The sequence below is a fragment of the Doryrhamphus excisus genome, chromosome 10, assembly GCF_030265055.1.
Source record: "Doryrhamphus excisus isolate RoL2022-K1 chromosome 10, RoL_Dexc_1.0, whole genome shotgun sequence".
In the NCBI taxonomy this organism is placed as follows: Eukaryota; Metazoa; Chordata; class Actinopteri; order Syngnathiformes; family Syngnathidae; genus Doryrhamphus; species Doryrhamphus excisus.
In genome coordinates, this window is record NC_080475.1 from 18,089,316 (window position 1) to 18,115,417 (window position 26,102).

Here is a 26,102-nt window from a genome sequence, read left to right on the forward strand (position 1 = left end):
TCCAGACATTGAAACATTTCTAAGTACCATAGAATTACCAAAATTAGAAAAAAATCAGGTGACAACCCTGGACTTACCCATTTCACTAACAGATCTTTATGATGCTCTACAGGAAATGCCAAATAACAAGGCACCAGGACCGGACGGGTTTCCTGCCGAATTTTATAAAACATTCTGGTCACTGCCAGCCCCAGTTTTTTTTAAAATGGTTCAGGAAATAAAAGAAAATGCACGCCTACCCCCATATATGAATTCTGCTACAATCAGTCTTTTGCTAAAATCAGAAAAGGACCCAACATTACCTTCCAGTTATCGTCCAATTTCACTTATTAATGCGGATCTTAAAATAATATGCAAAGTATTAGCTAGAAGACTGGAAAAAGTTACCCCTCATATAATACATCCCGATCAATCAGGATTTATCAAGGGGAGACACTCAGTTAGCAATGTACGCCGCTTAACCAATTTGATTGATCACTCTATCATCCATAATTTGGAAACCACAATCGTCTCACTAGACGCTGAAAAGGCATTCGACAGAGTTAACTGGAAATTTCTCTTTGCAACCCTACAGAAATTTGGCTTTGGAGAGTCATTTAGAACGTGGATCCAAATATTATATAGCATCCCAAAGGCCTCCGTTCGAACCAATAATCTGATCTCTCCAGAATTCACTTTACAAAGAGGTACTAGGCAAGGTTGTCCACTCTCCCCCTCATTGTTTGCTATCTTTATTGAACCTCTTGCAGCTGCAATTCGATAACATGGAAATATTAAAGGGATCCACACAACAAACGTTCATCATAAGATAAGCCTTTATGCTGATGATGTGTTACTCTTCCTAAAAAACTCACACTTCTCACTGCACCAAGCTATCACACTCATCAATAACTTTAGCACCTTCTCGGACTACTCTATTAACTGGTCTAAATCCATAGTATTGCCCATTAATTTCGTTTTCCAGAGCACCCCCTCTATACCACTGCGTTCAGGGAATATCAGGTATTTGGGCATCAACATTTCCTCCAATCTGTCAGACCTGATCAGCTTGAATTTTACCCCACTGTTGAAATCGATTGAGGATGATCTTGAACGTTGGAGAACTTTGCCGATCTCTCTTATGGGCAGAGTATCCACTGTGAAAATGATGATATTACCAAGGATCAATTATCTGTTCTCTATGATCCCAACCAAACCATCTATAACTTGGTTTAAGTCATTAGACTCATATATAAATAAATTTCTTTGGAAAAATAAGCCAGCACGAATAAGCCTAAAAACATTACAAAAATCTAAAGAATGTGGGGGCTTAGAACTGCCAAATTTCTCCAATTACTTCCTGGCAAATAGGCTACAGTATATCTTAAAATGGATAAAACCTAACCCCTTGGATCAGTTATGGCTAGACATTGAACAATCATTTAGCCAAGAAATCCCCATCTTTAACTTACCTTTCATAAGTCAAATCCTTAGGAAACACGATTGTTTTAAAAGCATAAATATTAAAACCACTCTGACAGCTTGGTGGGAATTTTTAAAAATAACTAGGTCCTCGCTCAATCCTTGCCAGTACACTCCGATCTGGAATAACCCTGATATATTGCTTAAAAAAAAAACCTTGGATTTTACAACATGGCATGACAAAGGAATAAGTTGCTTGGAAAATATCATAAGGGGGGGAAAGTTTGTGTCATTCACTTACCTTGTTACACAGTATGGGTTAAGCCAGAATACATTTCTTGAATACTCACAAATTAAATCCATAATTAGAGCTAGGTTTCGTAACATATCTTGGGAAAGCTATCCCACCATTGACCAATTCTTAAACATATCCGCTCCCCAAACATTATCCAAGTTGTACATTCTTTTGTCAAAGTGTGACAACACCATTGGGGTTCCAGTCTCCAAATGGAACCTAGATTTATCTACAAGCTGTGACCCTGAGTTCTGGAAGCAAATATGCCTTAATTCGTTCCGTTTAATAAAAAATCCCAACCTACAGTTGGTTCAGTTCAAAACCATTCATAGAGTACACTACACAGGGCAGAGAATGATTAAAATGGGTCTAACCGACTCCAACATCTGTGTATACTGCCCAGATCATGTAGTAGATGATTATTTACACTCCATGTGGGCATGTGCCCCCATTAGTAATTTCTGGCAAGCAGTGTGCGAGGACCTTTCTTTGGCACTTGGGACCTCTATTCCTTCCTCACCTGTATTATGCTTGTTGGGTGATCTTTCTACAGTCAACGTAGAAACAAATCACACACAACTCCTCATCACAGCGTTAAGCATTGCCAAGAAAACCATTCTTATCAATTGGAAATCCAAAAAAAAACTGAACATAGCCTTTTACAAAAATCTTCTGTTAGATCATATAGCAATTGAGAGAATGTCTGCTGAATCCAAAGAACAACTGTCAGAATTTCAATCTATATGGGCTCCAATAATTAATCTCTTAAATTAATCTCTTAATGTAATTCACGAAGGGCTGAGTGTGCCTGTCTCTGCCCCTGGCGGTCTCGTTCCTCTGGCTTGGGGCATGGTCTTGGTCGCCGGGTTGCCCTGGCGTCTGGGGGGTGAGCGGGTGGGTGCCGTGTATCTCTGTCCCTTCCTGCTGGGCTGACCCCCTGGAGGTTCTGGTGGGGGTTGGTGGGGGGCTGTCCGGATCTGGGGATGGGGCGTGGGTGGGGTGGTGGTGGTCGTCCCGGGGGTGGTGCAGGCCGTCCCTCGGGGTGGTGGGTAGACGGGGAGCCGCATCCTGTGGGTGGTGGGCACCTGCTGCTGCTGGGGGGGGCCTGTGTGCGTCCGGTGGCGCTGGTTCCTCCGCGGCCTCCCTCGCCCCTGGGGGTGGGCCGGGTTTGCCCTGGGTGCTCTGGCCTGGCTACTGTGTGGGACCGTGGGGTGTGGGCATGGGAGGCTTTGGCCCTGCCCTTGGTGTGGGCACGGGTGGTTATACCCCGCTGCCCTTGCAGAGCCTTCCCTCTTAGGTATGTACATGGCTATATATGTGTGTGTGTAGGTATGCATGTATATATTTATTATTATCATATCTAAAATAGCTAAAAGATCTAAATTATTAGAAAATATATTTTATATAAATTATTATATATTAAGTAGTAGTATCATTATTATACATACATAACTATCAATAAATATTATTATTATTACTATTATTGTTATTATTATTATTATTATTGTTATTATTATTATTACTATTATTATTATGGTTACTATTATTATTATTATTATTATCAATTACTTTACTTTATTTTTATTTTTTTATTTATTATTTTTATTCTCAATTTTAATTTTTGTGTATGGTAGGTGTATGGCTCCGGGTGGGGCGCCTGGTAAGCTCATACGGGAGGGGGGGTCTCGTTTGTGCAGCTTGGGCTCTGGGTGGGGAGGTGCGGTGCTGGGGTGGGGCATTACCTGCTTCCCTCCCTTCGGTGGAGGGATGGCTGGGTTGTGGTGGATGTGGGGCGGGCGGGTGGGGGGCTGGCTGTGGGTGCGTGGGTAGCGGGGCGGATAGCGGTGGGGGTGGTGCTCTGCGCGGCGTGGGCCGGGATTAGCGGGGGGCTTGCTTGGGGGGCGGGGTGGTGGGCTCTGGGTCGTGGGGGGGCCTCGACCAAGGGTTGGGGGGTGGGGCTGGCCGGTGGCTCACGGGCGGCCCCTGCTATTTGCCGGTGTCTGGTTGGCCCCTTCTGTCTCCGGTCTGGGTGGATGGGAGATGTGGTGGAGACGGGTCGGCGCTGTGGTGGAGGGTGTGACTGGGGGGGGCATTCACTTTTTGCGGCTGTTGGGGTATCGTCTGCCTGGTGGGCTCTGCTGCCTGGTGTGTGTGTCTCTGTCCCGCCCTGGCACTCTTGGCTCACGAGCCCGGGGGGTGGGGTTGGGCTCTTCCCCATGCGGGTCCCGGTTCTCCTGCGGTCTCTGTGGTGTCACTCCCTGGGCTGCCATGGTGACGGATGTGTTGCCGGGGCGCGGTTCCTGCTGTTCTGGTGGTTGTAGGAGCTGCCTCGGGGCGTGTGGTTTGTCCGCGGCTCCTGGTGGTCCGGGGGTGGCGTAGCTGGCTCAATCTCTGGTGGGGCCCTCCAGGGGGGAGCTGGCAGGCCGGACTGGCCGCCACGATGGGCTGGGTGGGGCCCGTGGTTGGTCCTGTGGCCCAGGGCTTGCTCCGGGCGGCTGGCTTGCCCGGCTCGGTTGGCCGGTAGTGCGGGGTGGGCGTGTGTGGGGCCCCGATCCTCCCTGCTGCACTGCACCACCTCACATACATGTAGGACTTTGGGGGGTGGCCTGCAACTGGTTTTGCCGGGGGCGAAGGGTTTCCTTGCGGATGCCCTTTTGTCCTCGGCATTCCTCTGGCTGGTCACCCTTCAATTTTAACCGCACCTTAGACACTCAGTTCTGGGGGGGGGTCTGGGCAGGCAGGGGACCCACCATTGCTCAGCTTCCCTCCACACACACACACACATACACATACACATACACCACACACATAGGTCAGCCATATGGGGCAGGCCAATTTTTAATTGCACTATCTACACAATACCATCTTCACACACACAGGTGTAGCGGGCTGGACCGGAGAGCCTACTGCCTACCCCGGTGATTGGCCCGCTGGCTGCTGGGGCTTGGCGGCTCGCTCGGGGTGCCCTGGGCTGCAGGATATTTTGGTCTGGTCTGCCTGGCCTTCCTGGGGGTCCCGCTGGAACCAGCTGACGCTGGGGCTTGCCCTGGTGTCATGGTTGGCGCTACCTCCCTGGATCTGTCCTGGGTCGCGGGCGCCAACGTGCCCTTGGGGGGGCGTTCACCGGCCTCCAGGCAGTGGGGTCCGCGCTGCTGGTGGCCTGAAGTCTACGGTGGTGGCTTGGGGTTGTTGCGCTGTGGTGGCTGCTGCGGGGACCGGGCTGTGTGTTGGGAGGGGACCTGATCCTGCTCGTGGGTACGGGGGCCGGGGTGGCGTGTGGGGATGGGGAGCATGCTCCTCGGGGTGGGGCCTGCTGGGGGGGCGGTGCTCTTTCGGGCGTTTGGGTGTCTGCTGCCACTGGTCCTATGCTCTGCCGCATCGCTGTCCCTGTCTTTGCCCATCCCCAGTCTTGCCTTAGGGCTCGTCGGGGATGGTTCTCCGGTACGTGGGCGGAGCGCTGCTGGTTCTGGGGGCGGGGGGGGGGGCTGGCCCTCCCGGTGGATGGTGGGGTCCGTCGGGGGCCTTGCGCTGGTCTTAACTCCTCGGCTCTGGTGCGTGGCCTCCCCGTGACTTGGAGCTATGGCTCTCCCTCACGGGGGTGAGGTGCCCGGCGGATGTCGGCCGGCGCAGTGGAGCGCCTCACCACTCGCCTGCTCGCCCCCTCCGCTTGCTCATGTGCGGGCCTCCTCCCCTCGCCCGCTCCTTTGTCTGCCACACTGCAGTAGCCCTGATGCCGTGGTCGAGGGGAGTCTGGGGGTGCTATGCCTTGGCGGTCCGTACCTCCCTGGGCTCGGGGCCTGGTTGTGGGTCTGGGACCCCTGGGTCCCCCACCCTGTGATGCCCCGGACGCCCCACCCGGGGACGTCCACAGCATGTGTGTGTATTGAGTGGATGGGGTGTGCATGTGTCTGAGTTTATTTTATGTATTTATTGTTTTAAATACTTAGATAATTAATGATTAGTTTTATTATAATTATATATATATATATATATATATATATATATGTATATGTGTGGATGTGTATGTGGGTATATGGCCATGTAGATATACGGGGGGGGCTCTGCGGGGGTCTGGCGTAGGGTGTTCCATCTCAACCGCCCGGTCCTCCATGGGGCAGTGTGCCCGGGCCTCTTCTGTCCTGGCCGGGGCGGTCCTATGTCGGTGGTCGGGCCTGGGGTTACCTGGGGCGGGCCTGGTTCTGCTTCCTGGGGGTGTGTGGGGGGCGGGAGGCGGTGCCTCCGGCCGTGAACGGGCTCCCTTCCGGCCGGCGGGGGCGCCCCTGTGCCCACGGGTGTGTGGCCTTCGATGCCCTTCTGCCCTAGTAGGGTATGGTCTCCCGCTGGTCTCGGGGGTGCGGCTCTCCTCCGGCCTGCTGGCGCCCTGTTGCCGGTTGGGATTGCTCCTCCATGGCCTCTTGCTGGTCTCTTCGGGGAGTTGCTTCGGGGGCGGGTCTTGGGGAGTCGGCCCTGGCTTTGCCCACACCCACGGGGCCGGAGGATCTCTGGCGGTGGGGGCTTGACCTGGCTGCGCGGGGCGGGGTTTGCTGGGTGGTAGAAGGCAGTCTCTCTCCTTTTGTCATTCTCAGTGACAATTACACATTCACACACTCGCATTCACATACACAACACACCTCCATATGGGCACTCACAGCACATGGGTGCTTCTCTATACAATCTACTATCTTATCCCTGATGTTTATATAGTATTGGTATGCTATTATTACAGTAATAATGATGTCAAGCAATGAGATTTTAATTACTGTAACTGTATGGTTGTAATTGTGTTTACTATCATGGGTCATATCCTCATTGTTACTATTGCTACTGGTAAGTTGGACTGTTTCATTTCACTGATATCATCTCCAGGGTGACCCTTAGCCATCATTGACATTTAACTGTTCTGTTTGTCACTGTTGTTGTTTTGGGAATTCTTGTTGCTGCTGTTTTTGTCTCTCCCTCTACTCCCCCCCCCCCCCCCCCCCCCGACCCCACCTTTCTCTTCTCTCTTCTTCTTTTCTGTTCTTCTTCTTGCTCCGGTCCGGTCGTCCCAAATGGCATAACAAAGACATCAAATAACGGCAAATAAAATTTCATGGTACAGGGAAGTTGTAGCCAACACCTTTCCTGACACAGAGCAAATCTGTCTAGCATGTAAGGGCATTTAGATCAACAATACTATCTGCCCCAATGGCTGGACGGGACAAAAAAAAAAAAAAAAAAAAATGTTTTTATATTTCCACTTTATGCTATAAAAACTTAGGACACCACTGGTTTAGCGCTATAAACCACTTCGGACACCACTGGTTTAATGGTTTAACGCTATAAACCACTTAGGACACCACTGGTTTAACGTAGACGGTGTACATCTTGGAAAGGGGTATAGATTTAGGGTGAATCCCAAATATATGCCCTTTGTCTTTCGCCTACCCCTGCCCCTTAAAACCTTGTGCCGAGCGAAAGAAGCCACGATAAAATGGAACACCACTTTGCATTTCACCTCACCTTTCACCCCTCGCTGGCTGTGACATAGTAGATAATGAGATCATTAAATTGTTCATGAAAAATGTTTCCTACCCCAAAGTTAATAAGAGTCCAAAAGTGCTTTCTGTTGCATTTTACTTTTCCATCCTGGGATTGCAGCCTTTGAATGGTCCTGGAGTTCTGTGTGGTGTAGCGGAGGGCTCACTGCACTTGGCTCAGCCTCATCTCCTGCAGGATACACGTATGCATGATTGATGGGCTACAGCGACTATCCATCCATCTCTTTTCTATTGCGCTTATCCTCATTAGGGTCGCAGGGGTACGCTGGGGCCTTTCCATGTTTTCTTTAGTTCACGTCCTTCCCAGACATACTGTATGCTGAATGTGTTAAACATATGTTACCATGAGAATAGTTGCTCTACTAGGGGGATACAATTCACAGCAAAACAGACTTCACTACGGTGTGCTGCGTTACGTGAGTGATTAGACGGCTAATATAAAAGGCAATCATCACGGCACAGTTCAGCAATGTAGATTCCCCGCACTAGCGAGGGATTTCAAAATACAACTCACAAATAACAGGCTAATGTGGTTGCTATCTAATCATTGTCTAATTATTGATGAAACGCAGTACATTACTAGGAGGTTAGATATCTGTGTTAGCTAGTTATATCTAGCGACAACCAACAATTGAAAACATGCCCAATATTTAAGTGGAGTAAGAAATGATGAAATATTTCATAAAACATGAGTGACATTACTGTGAAAATCAATAATTATGTATAATTACGGCTGCACGGTGAACAAGTGGTTAGTGTGCAAGTGCAGGTAGAGGAGACCCGAGTTAGATTTCACCATTAGATTTCACTTTTCTCTCCGGTTTCCTCCCGCATTCCAAAAACATGCTAGGTTAATTGGCCACTCCATAGGTATGAATGTGGGTCCAGGGTGTACCCCGCCTCTCGCCCAAAGACAGCTGGGATAGGCTCCAGCACCCCGCGACCCTCGTGAGGATAAGCGGTAGAAAATGAATGAATGAATGAATAATGACTTACATTTATTTGATTCTTTTGGCATAGTTAGCGTGTGTTGTAGCTCCGCCTACTTCTTCATTTCAAGTCTGGTCCCCCGCCACATTTGATTTCTGGGGCTGTACACCCCTTACTCCTCCGTTTTAGGAGACTTCGAACATCACTTGATTCTTGGAAACGCGCAAAACCGAGGGGTAAAGGATTAAGGGATTAGGCTTAGAGGTAGAGTTGGGATTCAGCCTTAATGTCTGCTAATGTCCGCTGATGCACAATAAAAGCAGTAAAAAAAGAGTAAATAAATGGACATGGACCAAAAATATAGCTAAAAAAATACAAGGTTTTCTTTTCATTCATTTTGCAAACGTTTCCACCTGAGGTGGTGTTGCCCTGTACTGTATGTGGCGGTCATGCATTCCAGGCTGATGTCACATGTCAAGGTCATTTTGTTATTACATGTTGTTTGCTGCCAAGACGTGGACTATAATGGGAATGAATGACTCTGCTTGGAGGCTGCCACAAGGTCAACAAAAGAGGCGAACTTCTTGCATGAAATCAATTGAGGTTCAGCCGAGAAGGGCGCCCAGTGTGTAGAATGACGGGGCCTCCAGCCTTGACCAAAGTCAATATACCGTAAATCAGACCCTTGGACCTGGGGCTCCTGCGTTTCTTCACTCGAGACTTCTCTACAGATGTGAGCACATCTGCACACAGCCAATCCCTTTTGTCCTGTGCAGCAACACACTCGCAACTATGAGAAACAAGAAAACTGTTAGTATGCTTTTAGTTTGTCCATGCAGCTGGGAATGTATGTTTTTATAGTATAGTATATCTGCTGCAGGTTTTTTACCAAATATAGCCATACTTCTATTTTTATTGTTTGTTTGTAATTCTTCAGAAGTTCTCACCTCATTCTTTTACAGACGCCATTTATTTAAAAGGGCTTACATCAAGAGCCGCACAGATCCGGATTACCTTTTATCGTCTTCTCACACCTTTTTTCCATTACACAGGGTCATCTGTGTTTCCACCGCAACTAGAACCTGTGTTTTTGTGTTCTTCTTTTAAGTCAACAGTCCAGTGAACAGCATTTGATAAAAGCCATTTTACAGGAGATCATCTAACATGCTTTCATTCGATTTATGGTTAATAAAACAGTTTGTAGTGCTGTGTCTGCTGCACTGTTTCATGGCTCACAGCCAGCTGGGAGCAATAAATAAAATATTACTCTCTCACAGTGGCTGTTCTGTGAAATAGGCGCTCTAATATAATGGAAAAAAGGACAGAAACACCAAATGAAAGAAGAATTGGAAGTAATGGGGTGGTTTCCCATATATGGTTGGTTTTTGACAAGCAACTGGCTGGACAGACAAAGTGGATTAGTGGATGCTTATGCGGGACAGGAAGAGGGAGAGGAAGGCACAGAGGCTTTGATGGGCTCACTGAGGGTTTATTCCCTCATCTAAAATGGTTACGTTAGCAGCTGATCTACTGTACGCACCTTAAATCACTCTGCATGACTGTACATCCCTGAAATAACCAAAACAATACTTTTACTCTAATGTCATAATGAGTGAAGCTGGTGTGACTTCATGTGACAATCATTTGTGGGACGCCACTTTCCACATGGCTGAGTCCCACCAAGCTGGTTGGGTGTCTGCCCCAGAGATGTTTTACACACCTCTGTCAAAGCAGCTCTGCTTGGCCTCACACACACATGCAGTACACACACAGTACACACACACACAGTACACACACAGTACACACACATTCCTCTATCTCATTCGAACTTTAAACTTGCTATTGTTGGATCAGCAAAAGAAAGCATGTTTGTATTGTTACATAAGTACCTGCACACATCATACTGACATATTGTAAATTACTTCACAGAGACATAAAGTATCTCTTGTCTTTTCTCCTGTAACTCCAGACCATAACCCATTATGACTTGTAATAAAACAATAACAACAGTAAAAGTTTCAATCCAACCACTTTCTATACCACCAGATTTCGGGTGAGATGCTGGATCTGGACTGGTACCCAAGTTAATAACGGAGCCATTGGGTGGGAATTGACTTCAAGTCAACGAAGTGAAACACAGCATTATCGATGACAGCAACAGTCAGAGGAAGAGAAAGTCAGGAGAAAATCAGTGTTTTTCATGTCTCAAATCCTTCATCCTAAGTCTCAAGTCAAAGCAATACAGGTTTCATTCTTTACATATCACTGTTCAGTGTTACCAAATAGAATGTCATTTTAACAATGTAACAATCTGTTACATTTTACAAATACAAGGTTTCTTTACATACAAGATGTAGTCTTGGAAAAAGAGTGCTAACATAGCATTCAAAATTGAGTCAGTACAAACCAGGACAACAAATTAACTTCTGAAGCCATGCAAGGTGTACGCATTTTCGTTAATGGGACCTATCATGCTCATTTTGTGGCCCTTTGTATTGAGTTGTGGACTCTTATAGAGCAGCTACACACAATAACCAGCACAGAAAGCTTTCTAGTTCTTCCAGAATCTGCACCTATTAAGCTGTATTTCCTTGGATTTTGTGGTTCCTGTGTCTATTTTTATGTATTCCACCTACGGCCCGCCTCCAGGCGCACCCACTCAGCTGTGGTTGATCACACTGCGCAGTGCATAGAAACACTTGCCGCGAACTGTTGCTGATAATAAACGGCACTGCTGAATGCATATAAGGACTTCCGATCCGGAAGTAGAGACTGGACAGTCTGAAGTTTCTCAAGATAAGAGGTTACTTCAAGACGTCTCTCAATGGTAAGTAGCTTTAGCATTTTAGCGTTTAGTTTTCTACAGCATCGGTAACGTCTAATGTGTTTTGCGGGACTACCAGTGTGTAAGAAACCTGGATAGCGCCACTGATTGTGGTGGGAAAAGGCTATTAGCAACCTTGTTTCCTCTATGCTATAATACTACCCAGACAAGCGCTTACTTACGCAAATTAAATGCCGTTAGGCCACTGATTAAATAAAATTCTACCTGATGTTTGCCTCTTTAGGCAACTTCAAACTTCAAGCCATTAGTGTTAGCTTCGGGCTAACATGGGGAAATCTTTGACAAACAGCAGAGTGGGGGGAGGGCAGGCCCACAGCTGGTACCCGGGAACGCCCATGGAAAGGAAGAAAGCATTCAGAGCCATCCCCAACTTTCAGGGCTTATGTCTATGGGCAAACCTCATATCTGAAACTTTGGCATGGTTTAACACCAGAATCCAACATTCTAACTACATTTATAGGTCAGAAAGGGGAAAGCATCATAGGTCCCCTTTGATTAGTTGTTTGTTCTCTTGCTAGAAATTAAATGAATATTTTGAGTGGGGACACATTTTACACATTTACTCAATGGAAATCTGTAAAATTCTCAAGTCATTCGATGAAAGTCGGAGTCGAGAACCAAGTCACTGACGTCAAAGTCCAAGTCAACTTCTCTTTGATGATATTACAAAGTCAACAAAATCTTACTTGAGTCTAATTACAGTCCAAGTCATGTGACTCAAGAGAGTAGGGTTCTAATCCAAATTTTATCTTGTTAAAATTTGATCTTTGACCCCTGAAAGTCAAAGGCTACATTCCATACACCACGGGACCATATTTCATAGGTCGTAACTCATAAATCAATCGCACGCCACTGAGCTCACAGGGACGGAAATCATGAACGGACGTCTGGAAAACATGAGGCGTCTTTGAGGTTAAAAGTCATATTTCATAGGTCATAGATGGTATTTAATAATTCATAAACCGTGTCCACGTGATTGTATGATTGCGACAGTTCCCTCTGTAAGTTCTCACTTGTCATTCTCTCCACCTGCAGCGATTCCAGACCTGTCCTTGCACCGACCCACTGCCTCACACTGCCGTTCCTCCCTCCACCCACCCTGGACCTTTCAGGACTAGGCACCGTCTGGCATCCATTCCTTGGAGAGGGGACACCGTCATGCGCCTGTGCCTCTTACTTTGGTATGCTGCACTTCCACTGGGTGTAAGATGCAGGCGCTTCACCCCAGTGGAATTGTGTGCAGCTGTTGGCAACCACATTAGGTGGGTTTATAAGCCTCTGTTGCTTTGTTGGCTCTGGCCACCCCTCCAGACAATGAATGGATGGATTAAAATGCATAAGAAAGTTTTATATGTTTTACATTCAAATGTCAGTAAAAATAAAAAATAAATGCATTTAAAGTTATGAAATGTCTGGGAGCCGATGCAGTCATCAAAAGAGCCACATCGAGCTCCCAAACCATAGGTTTCCTACCCCTGCTCTAGATACCTTTAAGAATGCCAGCAATGATTTTAAAACCTAAAACTGGACAAAGTTTGGACAGTTTCACTTAGGACTCGACTTCCTGCAGCTACAATTACTCCCAAACAATAACGCAATAACGCAAGTACAAATATTCATTTTTTTTCCTCCCACAGTGATGTGTAATCATGCCTTGGAACTTCATCACACAACAAGAAAAAAGAAAGAATGGAAGAGAAGCCTGCAGCCTTTTTGTGCAGTGTTTGTTCTAGCCACCCAATGATGCACCGCTTCCCACAGTCTAGTAGGTTATTCCATCTGGGAGTGTCTGGATTCCTTCCAACTCATGTCTCCTTTTTATTATCAACACTGGGATGTCTCCATTGTCCTCTATTGCTGAGGTGACTGCAGACAAAAAAAGATTTACATGTGCTTGGACCATGAGAGTGTGTATGTGGACAAAGGCACGGAAAAACAGCCATACGAGAAAATTATCGTACTTATTGTACTGTGTTTACAGGACTGGATCCTGTTACAGATGTAGAGTTTACATTTAGCCTCATGGGATTGGATGATGCTACAGTTGTGTTATGAGAGCCAAAACTTAGCATATGATTTTAAAAAAGTAATATGCCCCTAATATACAGTATTTTCTTGTCAGTGACAAACAGTGCATAATGATAATTTGATTTGCATGCATACTGGTATGCATTAAATATGTGGATCAGAGGTTATGCAATATGTCTCATTACATTAGAGGCATGTGAACTCCTGTTCAGGCAATAATAAGATAATAATAACTGACCTCATTAGCAGCCAAGACCACAGGACCTGGAAGAGTACAACACTGCCCCCCTCTGTGCACTTGTTGTAACTGCACTACAAGGGAACGGCATGAAAAAACTAAATAAGACAAGTATAGAAACCCCCATTTGAACATCGTGGTTAACAAATGTGCCGAACAAAACAGCAGACATAAACACTTAAAATGACCAAGATTGATAAAATAAACCACACTCACCGCTGATGTCAAGCTAATATCATGGTCCAAATCAGTCTAGTGGGATTTCTACGTATCTTTTAATTTGCTTTGGGAAATAAATTTGTCAAAAACATAAGTTCAAAAATATATACGTATACGTTTTCGCATGTGATGCTAGTGTAACCCCCTTCCTTTTCTCTGCGTTGTGTTGTGGCGGTGGGTATAAAAGAAGGTCTTGATGGTCTTTCATGTGGTTTATTGAGCTGTGCGCCCCGCCACGAATTCCCTGTTGCTTCAGGAAATAAAAGGAGAAAAAATGAGGACAGCTAGGAAAGGACAGGCCGCTAGCTAACGGAGCTAGCTAACGGAGCTATTTATTGACTGAATTAAAATAATTATGATTTACGATTATTTTGTATGCCTAGACCCGCCCACATCTCTAGCGCCCTATCATAGCGGACTTTCAGCTCTGAGGCATACTTCACTCTGTTCCATTCATTTGTGGTAGAGTGGACAATCCTTGGTTCCGGCGAAGGAAGTAACTCACATTTAGTTAACTATTGATATAAGTTTTGGAAATATCAATCAATCAAACTTTATTTGTAGAGCACTTTTCATACATAGAATGTAGCACAAAGTGCTTTACATGTTAAAAAAAGAAAGACAACAACAAGACACATATACACACACACACACATACACATAAGAAGTTTGTTTGCCTGAGTACAGAGGAACCAGTTCAGGAAGCGCTGCCATCTGCGCTGGGGGCTGCCCACGTCCCAGGCCATGATGCCGCAACTCAGGGGGCCACCACACAACAGTTAGGCAGGGGACCCATAGACATTTTATTACATTTTGCGTCCATTCATGCCTATTAGAAATATGTACTTGCCGATTGTACTTGCCAGCACACCCAAAGTAGGTGATATTTACAAAACCAACCACTTGTTGCTCATACAACAATAAGACAATGTTAGAAAATGTTCTACTTCTAACAAACATCAATGTTAAACAAACCTTTGGACAGATACTGCTTTATCATGATTGGTCAAGTTTCCCCTTCAATTTGTTATGAAATGAATGAGCACACTTAAACCATAGCCATCCTGAGTGGACAAAAAAGAGAAGCTCGAATTCGGTCTACTTAAATCGATTCATAGGGAAGGATGCCAACATCAGAGTGGAATAAAAGATATGTAGGATGATAATTTATCTATTTATCAATGCTAATGTCAAAATTGATACTAATGAAAAATACACATTTCACCCAGGATTACTATAAAATGAACGAACCAATAGATTTTCTTCAATATTTTAAGTTAATTAACATAATATGGTTGTTTTTTTTAAGTGTATAGGAAGGGGCCCTTGACTGTTAAAGGTTTGGGAACCACTGTTCTAGAGGATTGAATAAGAGGGGTTTTTTTCGAAACGGAGAAATACCATCCTCCAGAGCAAATACTTTTGTGTGTATTTTTTCGGTGCCGAAAAAAGTAATAAAAAAATCGATTATGTTGTGATTTGTCAAATTTCTATCTATTTTAATAACGACTGTGTGTGTGTATGTGTGTGGGTCGACGACTGCCGTAGATTACGCATGTCGAACATGTGACTACCAAAAAAAAAGGGCGCCCGGATGTAGACGCCTTCTGTCTGCACATGCGTAGAATCCAGTTAAACCGATTGTCTTCCGGGTACGTATTGCGTCGACAAACCTATATGTGGTTCTTGTGTTGTCGGCGTCCTGGACAAGGCCACGTCATGACATCGCATGCGCGGTGACATCACAGCAACTCGCTGATGTGTACTTCCTTTGCCTTCCTTGCAGCCCTTTAGCCAGGAGCAGGACTTCTTGTGAGCTACACTTGAACAAACAACAAAGTCAAAAGACAAGATGATTCGGATAGCTGCCTTCCTCGCCCTGCTGGTGGTGGCCTGCTCGGGTAAGCGTGAATGATATAGTCATTGTAAAAGCTTTACTTGAATAGCTCTATATAGTACATGCTATTAAGCTAGTGATTTACTCCATGCTAATCAGGTCTACACATGCATCCACATTGGACGTCTTGGGTATTTAAATGGTGTTAATGTAACGTGTAAAAGCTGTTTTGCCGTATTCATGTAGCAATGTTTTGAAACGTTTTGAAACATTTTGAAATTTGCCGTTTACGGCAAAAATCTGTACACATGCACTGTGGGTAAAGGCTAAGCACGTTAAAAAGCTGTGCTCGCACACCGACAACAGGCATTTAGACACACATTGGGTATTCACAAGGGGTAATAGTTTTCCTGTCTGTGGATGAACTCATATTATTCAGCGTGTGTGTGTGTGTGAGAGAGAGCGAGAGAGAGAAATACATTCGTGCGCCCGGAAGCTCAGGTCTGGGTAACCGGAAGGCACCTGACGCTGCAGTTGCTATGACTTCCAGTCTTCAGTTTCAGAATAAAATGCTCTCCAAAATGCTAAAACTCCAATTTACCCACAATGTGAGGTGGTTTGTTCTTACAGTTTGTAAATTTACGTAAAATAATAAACAATGAGTCATTGTCTCTCAAGTATGAAGTTTTTATAGCATAGCCTATAAACATTTATAATGTAGACAAAATTATTCTGAAGCGGCAAAACGTTGGCAGGCTTCCTGGAATCAATAATTTTTAGGTGCCTGTCTGTTGCACTGATCTGAGCTTCAGTGCACACTGAATTTATTTTTACACACAAACACACACGCTGAATAATATAAGTTTACACAGAAAAGAAAACTACTGCCCCGTGTGAAAGGTGGTCCAAGTGAATATTTAATGTATGTGCCTGTTTTTGATGTGTGAATTGTGTTTGTTTGTAAAAAAAAAAAATTGTTTTGCTGCATATGTGCCAAAAAATCAGTAACATTTTGTAACATTGCTAATTTATGCTATAACCGTGGTGACAGGAGAGACCTGTACCGAACCGACCATCACCCCTTCGGCCTACACCACCTCGGACGCTGTCATCTCTGCAGAGTCAGTGTTCATTGTGGAGCTCAGCTTGGTCTGTGCCAACGGTGCTCAGGTACCTAGCCACAAGTGGACCACGTAGTTAATAATAATCATAATAATAATAATAGTTATTGTTGTTAATCACTGTTCTCGTCTGCAGAGTGTGACTCTTTATGCTGATGTCAATGGAAGACAGTTTCCTGTGACCAGAGGCCAGGATGTTGGCAAATACCAGGTAATGTATGCCTAACCAAACTGACTGTGGATTAGGGTTGGTGATTGTGCACGAATGATATGACTGTGGAGCTTAAGGAATGGAAAACGTGCAAAATTTGTCCAAAAATAATGCCTTTTTATTTTTACAAAATTGTGTGACCTGCATGTTGAACATAATGACCTGCTTGTATTGTAATGTTGATGTTCAGACATCCGGTGTTCATGAATGCACCTTGCAGGCTGTAAATGTGATTAGTGGATAATGAAGATGGCTGGATTTTGTTTATGATGTTATAAAAACAGGGAACTTTAAAAGCCAACTTTTGAGTGCCTCTTCTCTTGAAAGGGAAACAAACAAGTGAGAGCGATAATTGATACATTTTTCTCCCATTTGGTGGGAAACCTCTTGGGACCCATGAGCTGTTATAACAGTAATAATAAGATGCTTTTGCATAATATGGAACCATTAGAATAAGCCCCTTTCCTTGAAAATGTCTTCCCTGATATTATTTGACTTAAGTGTTTGACCTTTCGGTGCTACATGCACATTAAATGGACATTTCGGTATGGGGAAATTAGCGTTGCACTCAGCCGTAAGGTCTTTTTCACAATCTAAAAAAAAAAAAAATACACATCGGTGACATCACACCATGCTTACTTAACGTGTTGTGATCATGTGGGTCATGTGTATCCGGTGGCTACAGCATAGCCAGGCAAGGGTGGTTTATGGAATTGACTGCTTGTGTTGGAGTGCCAATATCTTGAAGTTTTAGATGCGGATGTGGAGAGGATTGAAGATTAGCCACAGCAGACTGAATATATGTGCGTGAATGAGAGGGACCCAAGTGGAAGTGGAGTGGAGTGAGGTTACAGGGAGAAGAGATACAGAAGGTGGAGAATTTGAAGTACTTGGGGTCAACAGTCCAGAACAATGGAGATTGTGAAAAGGAGGTGAAGAAGCGTGTGCAGGCAGGATGGAACGGGTGGAGAAAAGTGTCAGGCGTGATGTTTGATAGAAGAGTTTCAGTTAAAATGAAAGGAAAGGTATGCAAAACTGTGGTGAGACCAGCCATGTTGTTTGGTCTAGAGACAGTCCCACCTAAAGAAAAGACAGGAAGCAGAACTGGAGGTAGCAGAGATGGGGATGCTGAGGTTCCCATTGGGAGTGACCAGGATGGATAGGATCAGGAAGGAGTACTTCAGAGGGACATTACATGTTAGAGGCTTTGGAGATAAAGTCAGAGAGGCCAGACTGAGATGGTTGGTGTGAGAGAGACAGAAGTAGAAGACAGGGATGGATGGAGGAGATGGTTTGCTGTGGCGACCCCTGAAGGGAAAAGCCCAAAGAGAAAGAAGAAGAAGATATAATCATAAACTTTGCTGATATCGTCCCGATAGCCAATACCGTTATCGCATCTGAACACCCCCATTAAAAACCCAATTCATTTACGTTTTCCCTTAGGTGTCCTGGAGTCTTCCTCACAAACAGGCCAGCTCTGGCACTTATCAGGTGAAGTTCTTCGATGAGGAGTCCTACAGCGCCCTACGCAAGGTCAGTCGACATCTTTTGCCATGCAGCTGCTTTGTAACAACAGCTTTTAAAAGTAATTGTGTGTCTAGGCTCAGAGAAACAATGAAGACGTGAACGCCATTCAGCCTCTATTCTCCGTCAGCGTTGACCACAGGGTGAGTCTCCTCTCATGCTGCCATGACCCCACGACCACACCTACTCGTCTTTTTCTTTCATTCCCGTATGATGTCCTGTTTATTTCCCTTCAGGGTGCGTGGAACGGTCCATGGGTGTCCACTGAGGTGGTAGCGGCTCTCATCGGCATCCTGGTCTACTACCTGGCCTTCAGCGCCAAGAGCACAATCCAAGCATAAAAAGATCCACGGCCGCTTTTTGGGATCATGGGATCATCGACAAAATGTTTCTTCCTGCTTTGGGATGAGCACTATTTGACAGTCTTTGGATGATTCTTTTTTTTTTTTTATTATTATTATTGGGACGGTGTCTGTATGTGCTCACATGGACATTGCATCAGGTTGCCCTCATCAGCAACGATGGACATTTGTAATCGTTTTTGTAAACCACAAGACCGTAAAGCTGGACCCGTTCATAGGTAATGATGCATGTGTTTGGTATGACCTCATAAAGGCCCAGGCCACGATATGCTTTCATGAACCACAGGCCACAAACCTAACACATGCACCATAATAATGTGATTCCAGTGCTCAAAACCAATAAAAGAGGGTTTCTTTTCAGTTTTTCATGTCCAGTCCATTAACACCAATAATGTTAGTTTACAAAACAAATTGCAGGGTTTATTCATCTCCGTGAGTTCTTTTGGCCAAACTCAAACTTTGGACACTTTATGGCTATTTGTATCGCCACAAGGTGACTGAAAAGAGCTGCAAGTTTGAGCACATCAGTACCGTAGCCATGCCCTGCTGGCTGGGTTTCCACGTGCGCTGCACCAACAGGGTCTCAATCACAATGTGTCAATGTCACAATCATTCTATTTCAAACATGGTTGTTGACATAACAGCCACGAGTTGCCCACTACCCGTGGTGGCTTGCAAAAAAAGTCAGTCCAAAGCGTCGTCTTTGATGCAGCGTTACCCGTTTGATGGTAATGGTTTTATTTCATTTGAACATGCATCAGATTCCAATTGAGTGCATCCCATAATCCGTTCCCAGTTCCACATGTCCAAAAGGAGTAGGAAGAAGCAAAGCTTATTAAATCCTACCCCTCCATCTGGTACTTTTACAATCAGAAACTGTTACATTTGTTCACTTACTGCTTTCCATAATACAGTTTAAGGTTTTTTTTTTAAATAATGCACCTTGTACCAAAGTAGGAGGTGAGATGACCATCCAATGACATAATGGGTACCATAGTAGGTGTCAATATAGTGATATTTATAGCACATCATGACTGGTTCAAGACTCTTCATCCTTGTATTTAGCAAACATCAACTGCTTGTATTGTTTCTTGAATTGGCTCATCGTTGTGCATTGTTTGAGGTCCTTACTCAATCCATTCCATAGTTTGATTCCACATACTGAAATGCTATGGCTTTTTAACGTAGTCCTAGCATAGAAGTGTTTCAAATGTACTTCTTCCCTGAGATCATATTTCTCCTCTCTTGTAGAGAAGTATTGGATGACATTTTTAGCTAATTGGTTGTTTTTAGCCTTATGCATTATTTTAGCTGTTTGAAGATGAACTATATCAGCAAGTTGAAGTATTTGTGATTTTAGAAATAAGGAGTTAGTATGTTCTCTGTAGACGGCATTATGAATTATCCTTACTGACCTTTTTTGCAGTACATTTAGCGAGTGAAGATTGCTTTTTATAGTTATTAGCCCATATTTCCACACAATAAGTAAGATATGGTAGAACCAGAGAGCAATAAAGAGTGTGGAGTGATTTCTGATTGAGAACAAATTTTGCTTTGTTCAATATTGAAATATTTCTGGCCACCTTATGTTGTATATTTGTAATATGAGGTTTCCATATTTTACGGAATAGATTAGTTTAGAATAGGCGAGTTTTTAGATCTATTTAAATTATAGTGTCCTTGGACGACACGTCATCAGATTGAAACAGGTTTATGTTAATCAAATAATCGTTCAAATTGAGAGCAGAAAGGCAGTGGCTTTGCAGTATATTGTGTTTTTGTTACTTCAGCTTGGTTAGGTGTCACTTGGCCACTAGATGGCAGCATAACGCCTTTTAATTCAGTTACGTTAACTCCTTTTGAAGAATACTACTTTGCTGTATTATATTACAAATTGAATCACATTTCCTGTTTTACTATCATATGACATCTGTATAGTTATAGTATTATGCCCAGGCTACCATCCAGACATCTGTTGTCAGTGACGTGCAGTTAAAAGGCACCTCCATCCAGCCATCCCTTTTCTATACTGCTTATCCTCACTTGTCGCAGGGCATGCTGGAGCCTACCCCAGCTGGAGAGGCGGGTTACAGACTGGTCACCAGCCAACCAAGACAACCGTTCCCATTCATACCTGTGGACAACTTGTGGCAGAATAACCATTTATTTGGTTTCCCAAAAATATATGCAAATCAGCAAGTCGAAGAATTTGTACAAATACTCCAAGTATATACACATTTCTTACAATCCATTTTCTATGCCGCTTATAGGATCACAGGCTATCCTGGAGCCTATCCCAGCTGGAGAGGTGGGGTACACCCTGGACTGGTGGCCAGCCAATCACAGGGCACATATAGACAAACAACCATTCACACTCACATTCATACCTATGGACAATTTGGAGTGGCCAATTAACCTAGCATGTTTTTGGAATGTGGGAGGAAACCGGAGTACCCGGAGAAAACCCACGCATGCACGGGGAGAACATGCAAACTCCACACAGAGATGGCCGACTTAGGTTCAAGAACAGTTTGAATCCTTGGGACTTATTTGATGAAGGCAACATATCATGAATTGTCTGAAACCATAAAGTTTATGCTAACATCTATACAGATGTCGATATTCCAATGTCAATCATCCCACAGCTTTAATGTTCCACAAGCAGAAAGCAACCCGTCTTTCCCAAATGTACAGTCACGTGTTTAAAGTAGCTTTAATCACTGAACTGTAGTTCAATGCCCCACGTCTCAGTCCTGTGGGAGATCTCCTTGGAGCTGCCCTGCTCCTCTCCCCTTGCGCCCCCCCCTCTTTTGAGCTGCCTGGCCAGAGGTCTCTTGCAGTGTGTGCTTTGAGATAAGCTCCTTGAAGACCGAGTCCATCTGGCGACAGACCTCCTAGGGTATGAAATCAAACATGATGAGAAGCTGCAACAGTCCAGTGAGTATACATTATGGTTGTCTACATGTGACTTAGTTTTATTTCAACAGCGCAAACCTTGTCAACTTGAACTGCATCTTCAGGGGAGGCTTGTAACTGTCTGTCAAGAGGACAAAAAAGCTGCAGAAGAAGCTTCGCCCACAAACGGTGGAATCGTGAGTGTGACTGCACTCACTCTCTGCGTGCAAAACCAGGTGAGTGGATCCTTCGGGGCCTGCCCTGGGGCCCCGTGGGAATCTGGAGGACGATCTTTGCCCCGGAAGGGATGCCGACTCCTGCTGCTGGTCCTGATGCTGACCTACGGTGTTCTGCGAGGCCACCCTTGTTGGATTTAGAACCCTCTGCTCTTTTCTGCAGGGGTCCTGTGGCCGAGCTGCTGTGATTTACCAACTGCCCCACTTCCGCTTCTGTTGCACATCCAGTATCTGGCGGTTATTCATTGGGATAAGAAACAGCAAACACCTAGAATACGTATAAACTCACCTGGTTTACCATGAGAGAACTCCGCCTCCCCATCCCCTTCCTCAACGAGGGCTTCACTGTGAAGGAAAACGCCACCAGATTGTGTAACAGTACATTTTCGTGAAAGAGCTTTTGTCCTACCAGTCATCGTGTTCCTGCGTCATGCACTTCTCGTACACGGGACCTCTGACCTCGCTCTGACCGGGGAAGATGCTCTCGTGCTGGAGGATGAAGCTCTTCACCAGGGCGTTGATCTGAGGCTGCAGGGTGACCACGTCGTCGTCGTCGGCCCCCCTGACCAGGCTGGGGCCAAAACAGACGGCAAGGTTGTATGGCTGCATCATGTTCTCGTCGCTGTATTGAGACACGCTGGACACAAAAATACATATGCTCAAATGATTCCGAATTATTATTCACCAGGGGTGTCCAACATGTATTCTTTCTTTTGTTAATTTGGTTGAATTTAATTTCACGTGCTGTGGTAGTTGAGCCTTAGTAGAATTGGAGCAGTGTTTAGGGTCATTGTCTTGGTGGAAGTATCCAGCCAACTTCAACTTTGTCACTGATTCTTGAAGACTGTTGGCAACAATCTGCTGCTACTGACTGGAATCCATGCCACCTTCAACTCGAAGAAGATTTCCAGTACCTGCACTGGCCACACAGCCCCACAGCATGATGGAACCACCACCAAATGTTACTGTGGGTAGCAAGTTCCTGCTTTCCATAATACATTTTAAAGTTTGTTTTTTTTTTGGTCCCGTACCGAAGTAGATGGTGATATGACCAAAAATATATGGTCATATCCATATATAGATATATATAGCACATCATGACTGGTTCAAGACTCTTCATCCTTGTATTTAGCAAACATCAACTGCTTGTATTGTTTCTTGAATTGGCTCATCGTTGTGCATTGTTTGAGGTCCTTACTCAATCCATTCCATAGTTTGATTCCACATACTGAAATGCTATGGCTTTTTAACGTAGTCCTAGCATAGAAGTGTTTCAAATGTACTTCTTCCCTGAGATCATATTTCTCCTCTCTTGTAGAGAAGTATTGGATGACATTTTTAGCTAATTGGTTGTTTTTAGCCTTATGCATTATTTTAGCTGTTTGAAGATGAACTATATCAGCAAGTTGAAGTATTTGTGATTTTAGAAATAAGGAGTTAGTATGTTCTCTGTAGACGGCATGATGAATTATCCTTACTGACCTTTTTTGCAGTACATTTAGCAAGTGAAGATTGCTTTTATAGTTATTAGCCCATATTTCCACACAATAAGTAAGATATGGTAGAACCAGAGAGCAATAAAGAGTGTGGAGTGATTTCTGATTGAGAACAAATTTTGCTTTGTTCAATATTGAAATATTTCTGGCCACCTTTTGTTGTATATTTGTAATATGAGGTTTCCAGCTCATATTTTCATCTATTGTGATCCCCAGAAATGTCTTTCAATGTCTACACCGTCTATTTGTATTTGCTGGTGCGTGTCCATTTTGCTGTTAGCAAACAGCATGATTTTAGTTTTACTTAGGTTCAAGGACAATCTATTATCATCAAATCATCTTTTTAGTTTGACCATTTCTTCTCTGACCTTTCTAAAATGAAAGTAGACTTACTGGTGAAGAAAAGCAAAGAGGTATCTCATGACGATGATAACCGACTCAGGGTAGGAAGAGATGACCGTTTTCAGCTGCTCGGCTCGTTCTGCTTCGTTTTTTATCTCTGAGCGACAAAAAGGAGAGGATGAGTGGCTAGCAGCGAGAATTCATTTGACTATGCTAAATCTGAACACTCACGTGCGTACTCCAGCAGCCGACTGATGCTGTCCACTGGGAAAAGGGGGTTCTTCAAATTTCTAAAATACAGCTTGAGCACTCCAGCAACCGAGTCCAGGTCGTACTTTTGCTCAGCCAGGGGGTCCTCCCCTGCAGACCAAATAAACAACAACAACTTCCAATGCTATGATGAGACATCCACGTTCCTATACCAACGCTACAAAGGCCGACCTCGCTCAAATGAGTCTCTCAAGTTGTTGACCTCCATCTGAGAGCCTGACACCCGAAATATGCCCTCATGGTGGAGACCTGAAAACATAATGGCGACTAAATTCTCATGAAAGTGACAGTAAACACGTTATATTGTGTGGCGTGGGGGCTCACCGTTGAGGTTAATAAAGCGAACGCAACTTTCAACAACAACTGGAATCTGCTGACCTGATGCCTGCAGGACATGAAAAACAGTCCAACGAGATGCGAGTTGCTAAGTATATCCAATACATCTAATACATCGAATAATAAAATTGTCATTACCTGAGTAAAAGACAGCATGTCGCCGTTGAACAGTTTTTGGTTGTGCAACAAATTCACACTGGAGGGATTTTTGCGAACACGTGTAGACTTTGTATTTTGTCTGTTGAGACAAATCGTTAACTAAATTCATCATTCATCAATCTAATCATTCTCTTTGGTGTACGTTACCTTGTTTGCTGCCAATCGGAAGCCTCCCCTAGGATACGGGTGAATAAAAAGATATATAGTGCTCAAACAGTGCACAACGATGAGCCAATTCAAGAAACAATACAAGCAGTTGATGTTTGCTAAATACAAGGATGAAGAGTCTTGAACCAGTCATGATGTGCTATATATATCACTATATTGACACTTACTATGGTACCCATTATGTCATTGGATGGTCATATCACCTCCTACTTCGATACGAGGTGCATTATTACAAAATAAATAAATAAATACCTTAAACTGTACTATGGAAAGCAGGAAGTGAACAAATGTAACAGTTACTGATTGTAAAAGTACCAGATGGAGGGGTAGGATTTAATAAGCTTTGCTTCTTCCTACTCCTTTTGGACATGTGGAACTGTGAACTGATTATGGGATGCACTCAATTGGAATCTGATGCATGTTCAAATGAAATAAAACCATTACCATTACCATATAAACACCCCATCATATCACGTGATAGCAAAGGTCTTGTTTAGGTCAGAAGAAAATACAGAAGCAATACCTTTCTCTATGGCGACTTTAAGCAGGTCATGTTTGGCTTGCAGCTTGGACACCAGAGAGCTGCCAACGAGGAACTCTTTAACTCTCTGTAAGATGAAGAAGCAGTCATATGTTCTCAGTGGTTGGTGCAGTTTTGGCCATCATGGCAGACGACCACAATGTTGTCCCCAGAGGGCCACCAATGGGCCATCATGGCCGACCACCACAATGTTGTCCCCAAAGGGCCACCAATGGGCCATCATGGCCGACAACCACAATGTTGTCTACAGGGGGCCACCAATGGGCCATCATGGCCACACGTACAGGATGCCAGTGTGGTTTCAACTCACAGTGAAGTAGAGGTTTTCTATTTCCTGCTGGTTGGCCCTGCGGCGAGCCACACTGGGACGAACCAACTGGTTTTCAGTGTTCTCCTCATGGGATGAGCCGCTACTGCTGCTGTTGTACTCAAAATCCATGTCATTGATGGTCTCCAGCAGGGAGGACTGGGACGCAGACATGCGCTTATTGACCTGGGGCAGAGGACAAATGCATTTTATTAAGTCTGGCAATCTGCTTGGCAGAACGGCAAGCCAGTTCCACAGACGTTGTTAGCCTCGAACACGATGGACAGACGAAGTGGGTGATGCTTTACCTCCTGTGTTTCCTCCGTGACGGCTCTCAGCCTGGTTTGGATCTGTTTGAATCTGGTCTCCAGTTCGCATCTCATCTCATTATCCGCACTAATCTCGGAAACCTACAAGACCGAACACAAAGTTCCGTAATCGCGAAATAGCCACAGAAAGACAAACCTGTCCGATGCTGAAGACCCACACCTGGTCCCCATCATGCGGCTGGTAGGGGAAGCGAAGGGGCATACAGAAGGTGTGGTGGTGGTCCTGGAGGAGAGTGTCTCTGTCCTGGCGCTGGTCCAGTCTTGACACAGAGCCCTGGAGCTGCTGCAGGCTTGAGTTCAGGTTCAGCTGGAACTGGCGCCGATTGGACAGATAGGCTTGCATCACCCGACCCAGAGATAGGTGGTACCCGACATCGGCACACTGGGAACAAAGCCGGGTTTTTAACACCCAAGATGGCTGATTTAGGGGACTGACAATGACCTGTCTCTCATGTTGCAGTACGTAGTATTG

At 44.7% G+C, this 26,102-nt stretch overlaps 2 protein-coding genes and 1 long non-coding RNA gene across 3 annotated transcripts in view; 1 reads left to right on the forward strand and 2 right to left on the reverse strand.

Moving 5' to 3' along the window:
* Window positions 1-10,190: 10,190 nt before the first annotated feature.
* LOC131137208 (uncharacterized) lies at window positions 10,191-13,968 on the reverse strand. Its single transcript, XR_009131863.1, has 3 exons — window positions 13,494-13,968; window positions 13,278-13,351; window positions 10,191-12,877 (listed from the first exon to the last, which is right to left on the reverse strand). It is a non-coding gene; the product is annotated as an uncharacterized LOC131137208 (long non-coding RNA).
* A 1,183-nt stretch (window positions 13,969-15,151) lies between these two features.
* ssr4 (signal sequence receptor, delta) lies at window positions 15,152-18,911 on the forward strand. Its single transcript, XM_058085200.1, has 6 exons — window positions 15,152-15,397; window positions 16,385-16,503; window positions 16,591-16,665; window positions 18,109-18,198; window positions 18,267-18,332; window positions 18,426-18,911. Exons 1-6 carry the CDS (start codon window positions 15,349-15,351, stop codon window positions 18,528-18,530), a joined length of 504 nt encoding a protein of 167 aa, XP_057941183.1. The 5' UTR covers window positions 15,152-15,348; the 3' UTR covers window positions 18,531-18,911.
* Window positions 18,912-20,705: 1,794 nt separating this feature from the next.
* Window positions 20,706-26,102, reverse strand: part of LOC131137349 (rho GTPase-activating protein 4-like) — a 16,432-nt gene continuing 11,035 nt past the window's right edge. Inside the window, exons 8-22 of the mRNA XM_058085199.1 lie at window positions 25,791-26,012; window positions 25,610-25,711; window positions 25,305-25,487; window positions 24,977-25,061; window positions 24,433-24,460; window positions 24,265-24,364; window positions 24,115-24,175; window positions 23,962-24,039; window positions 23,752-23,880; window positions 23,572-23,677; window positions 22,092-22,319; window positions 21,972-22,027; window positions 21,664-21,913; window positions 21,546-21,588; window positions 20,706-21,445 (exon numbers count right to left, since the gene is read on the reverse strand). Of these exons, the coding sequence (XP_057941182.1) occupies window positions 21,299-21,445; window positions 21,546-21,588; window positions 21,664-21,913; window positions 21,972-22,027; window positions 22,092-22,319; window positions 23,572-23,677; window positions 23,752-23,880; window positions 23,962-24,039; window positions 24,115-24,175; window positions 24,265-24,364; window positions 24,433-24,460; window positions 24,977-25,061; window positions 25,305-25,487; window positions 25,610-25,711; window positions 25,791-26,012 (1,818 nt within the window). The 3' untranslated portion in view covers window positions 20,706-21,298. The remainder of the gene's footprint in view (window positions 21,446-21,545; window positions 21,589-21,663; window positions 21,914-21,971; window positions 22,028-22,091; window positions 22,320-23,571; window positions 23,678-23,751; window positions 23,881-23,961; window positions 24,040-24,114; window positions 24,176-24,264; window positions 24,365-24,432; window positions 24,461-24,976; window positions 25,062-25,304; window positions 25,488-25,609; window positions 25,712-25,790; window positions 26,013-26,102) is intronic.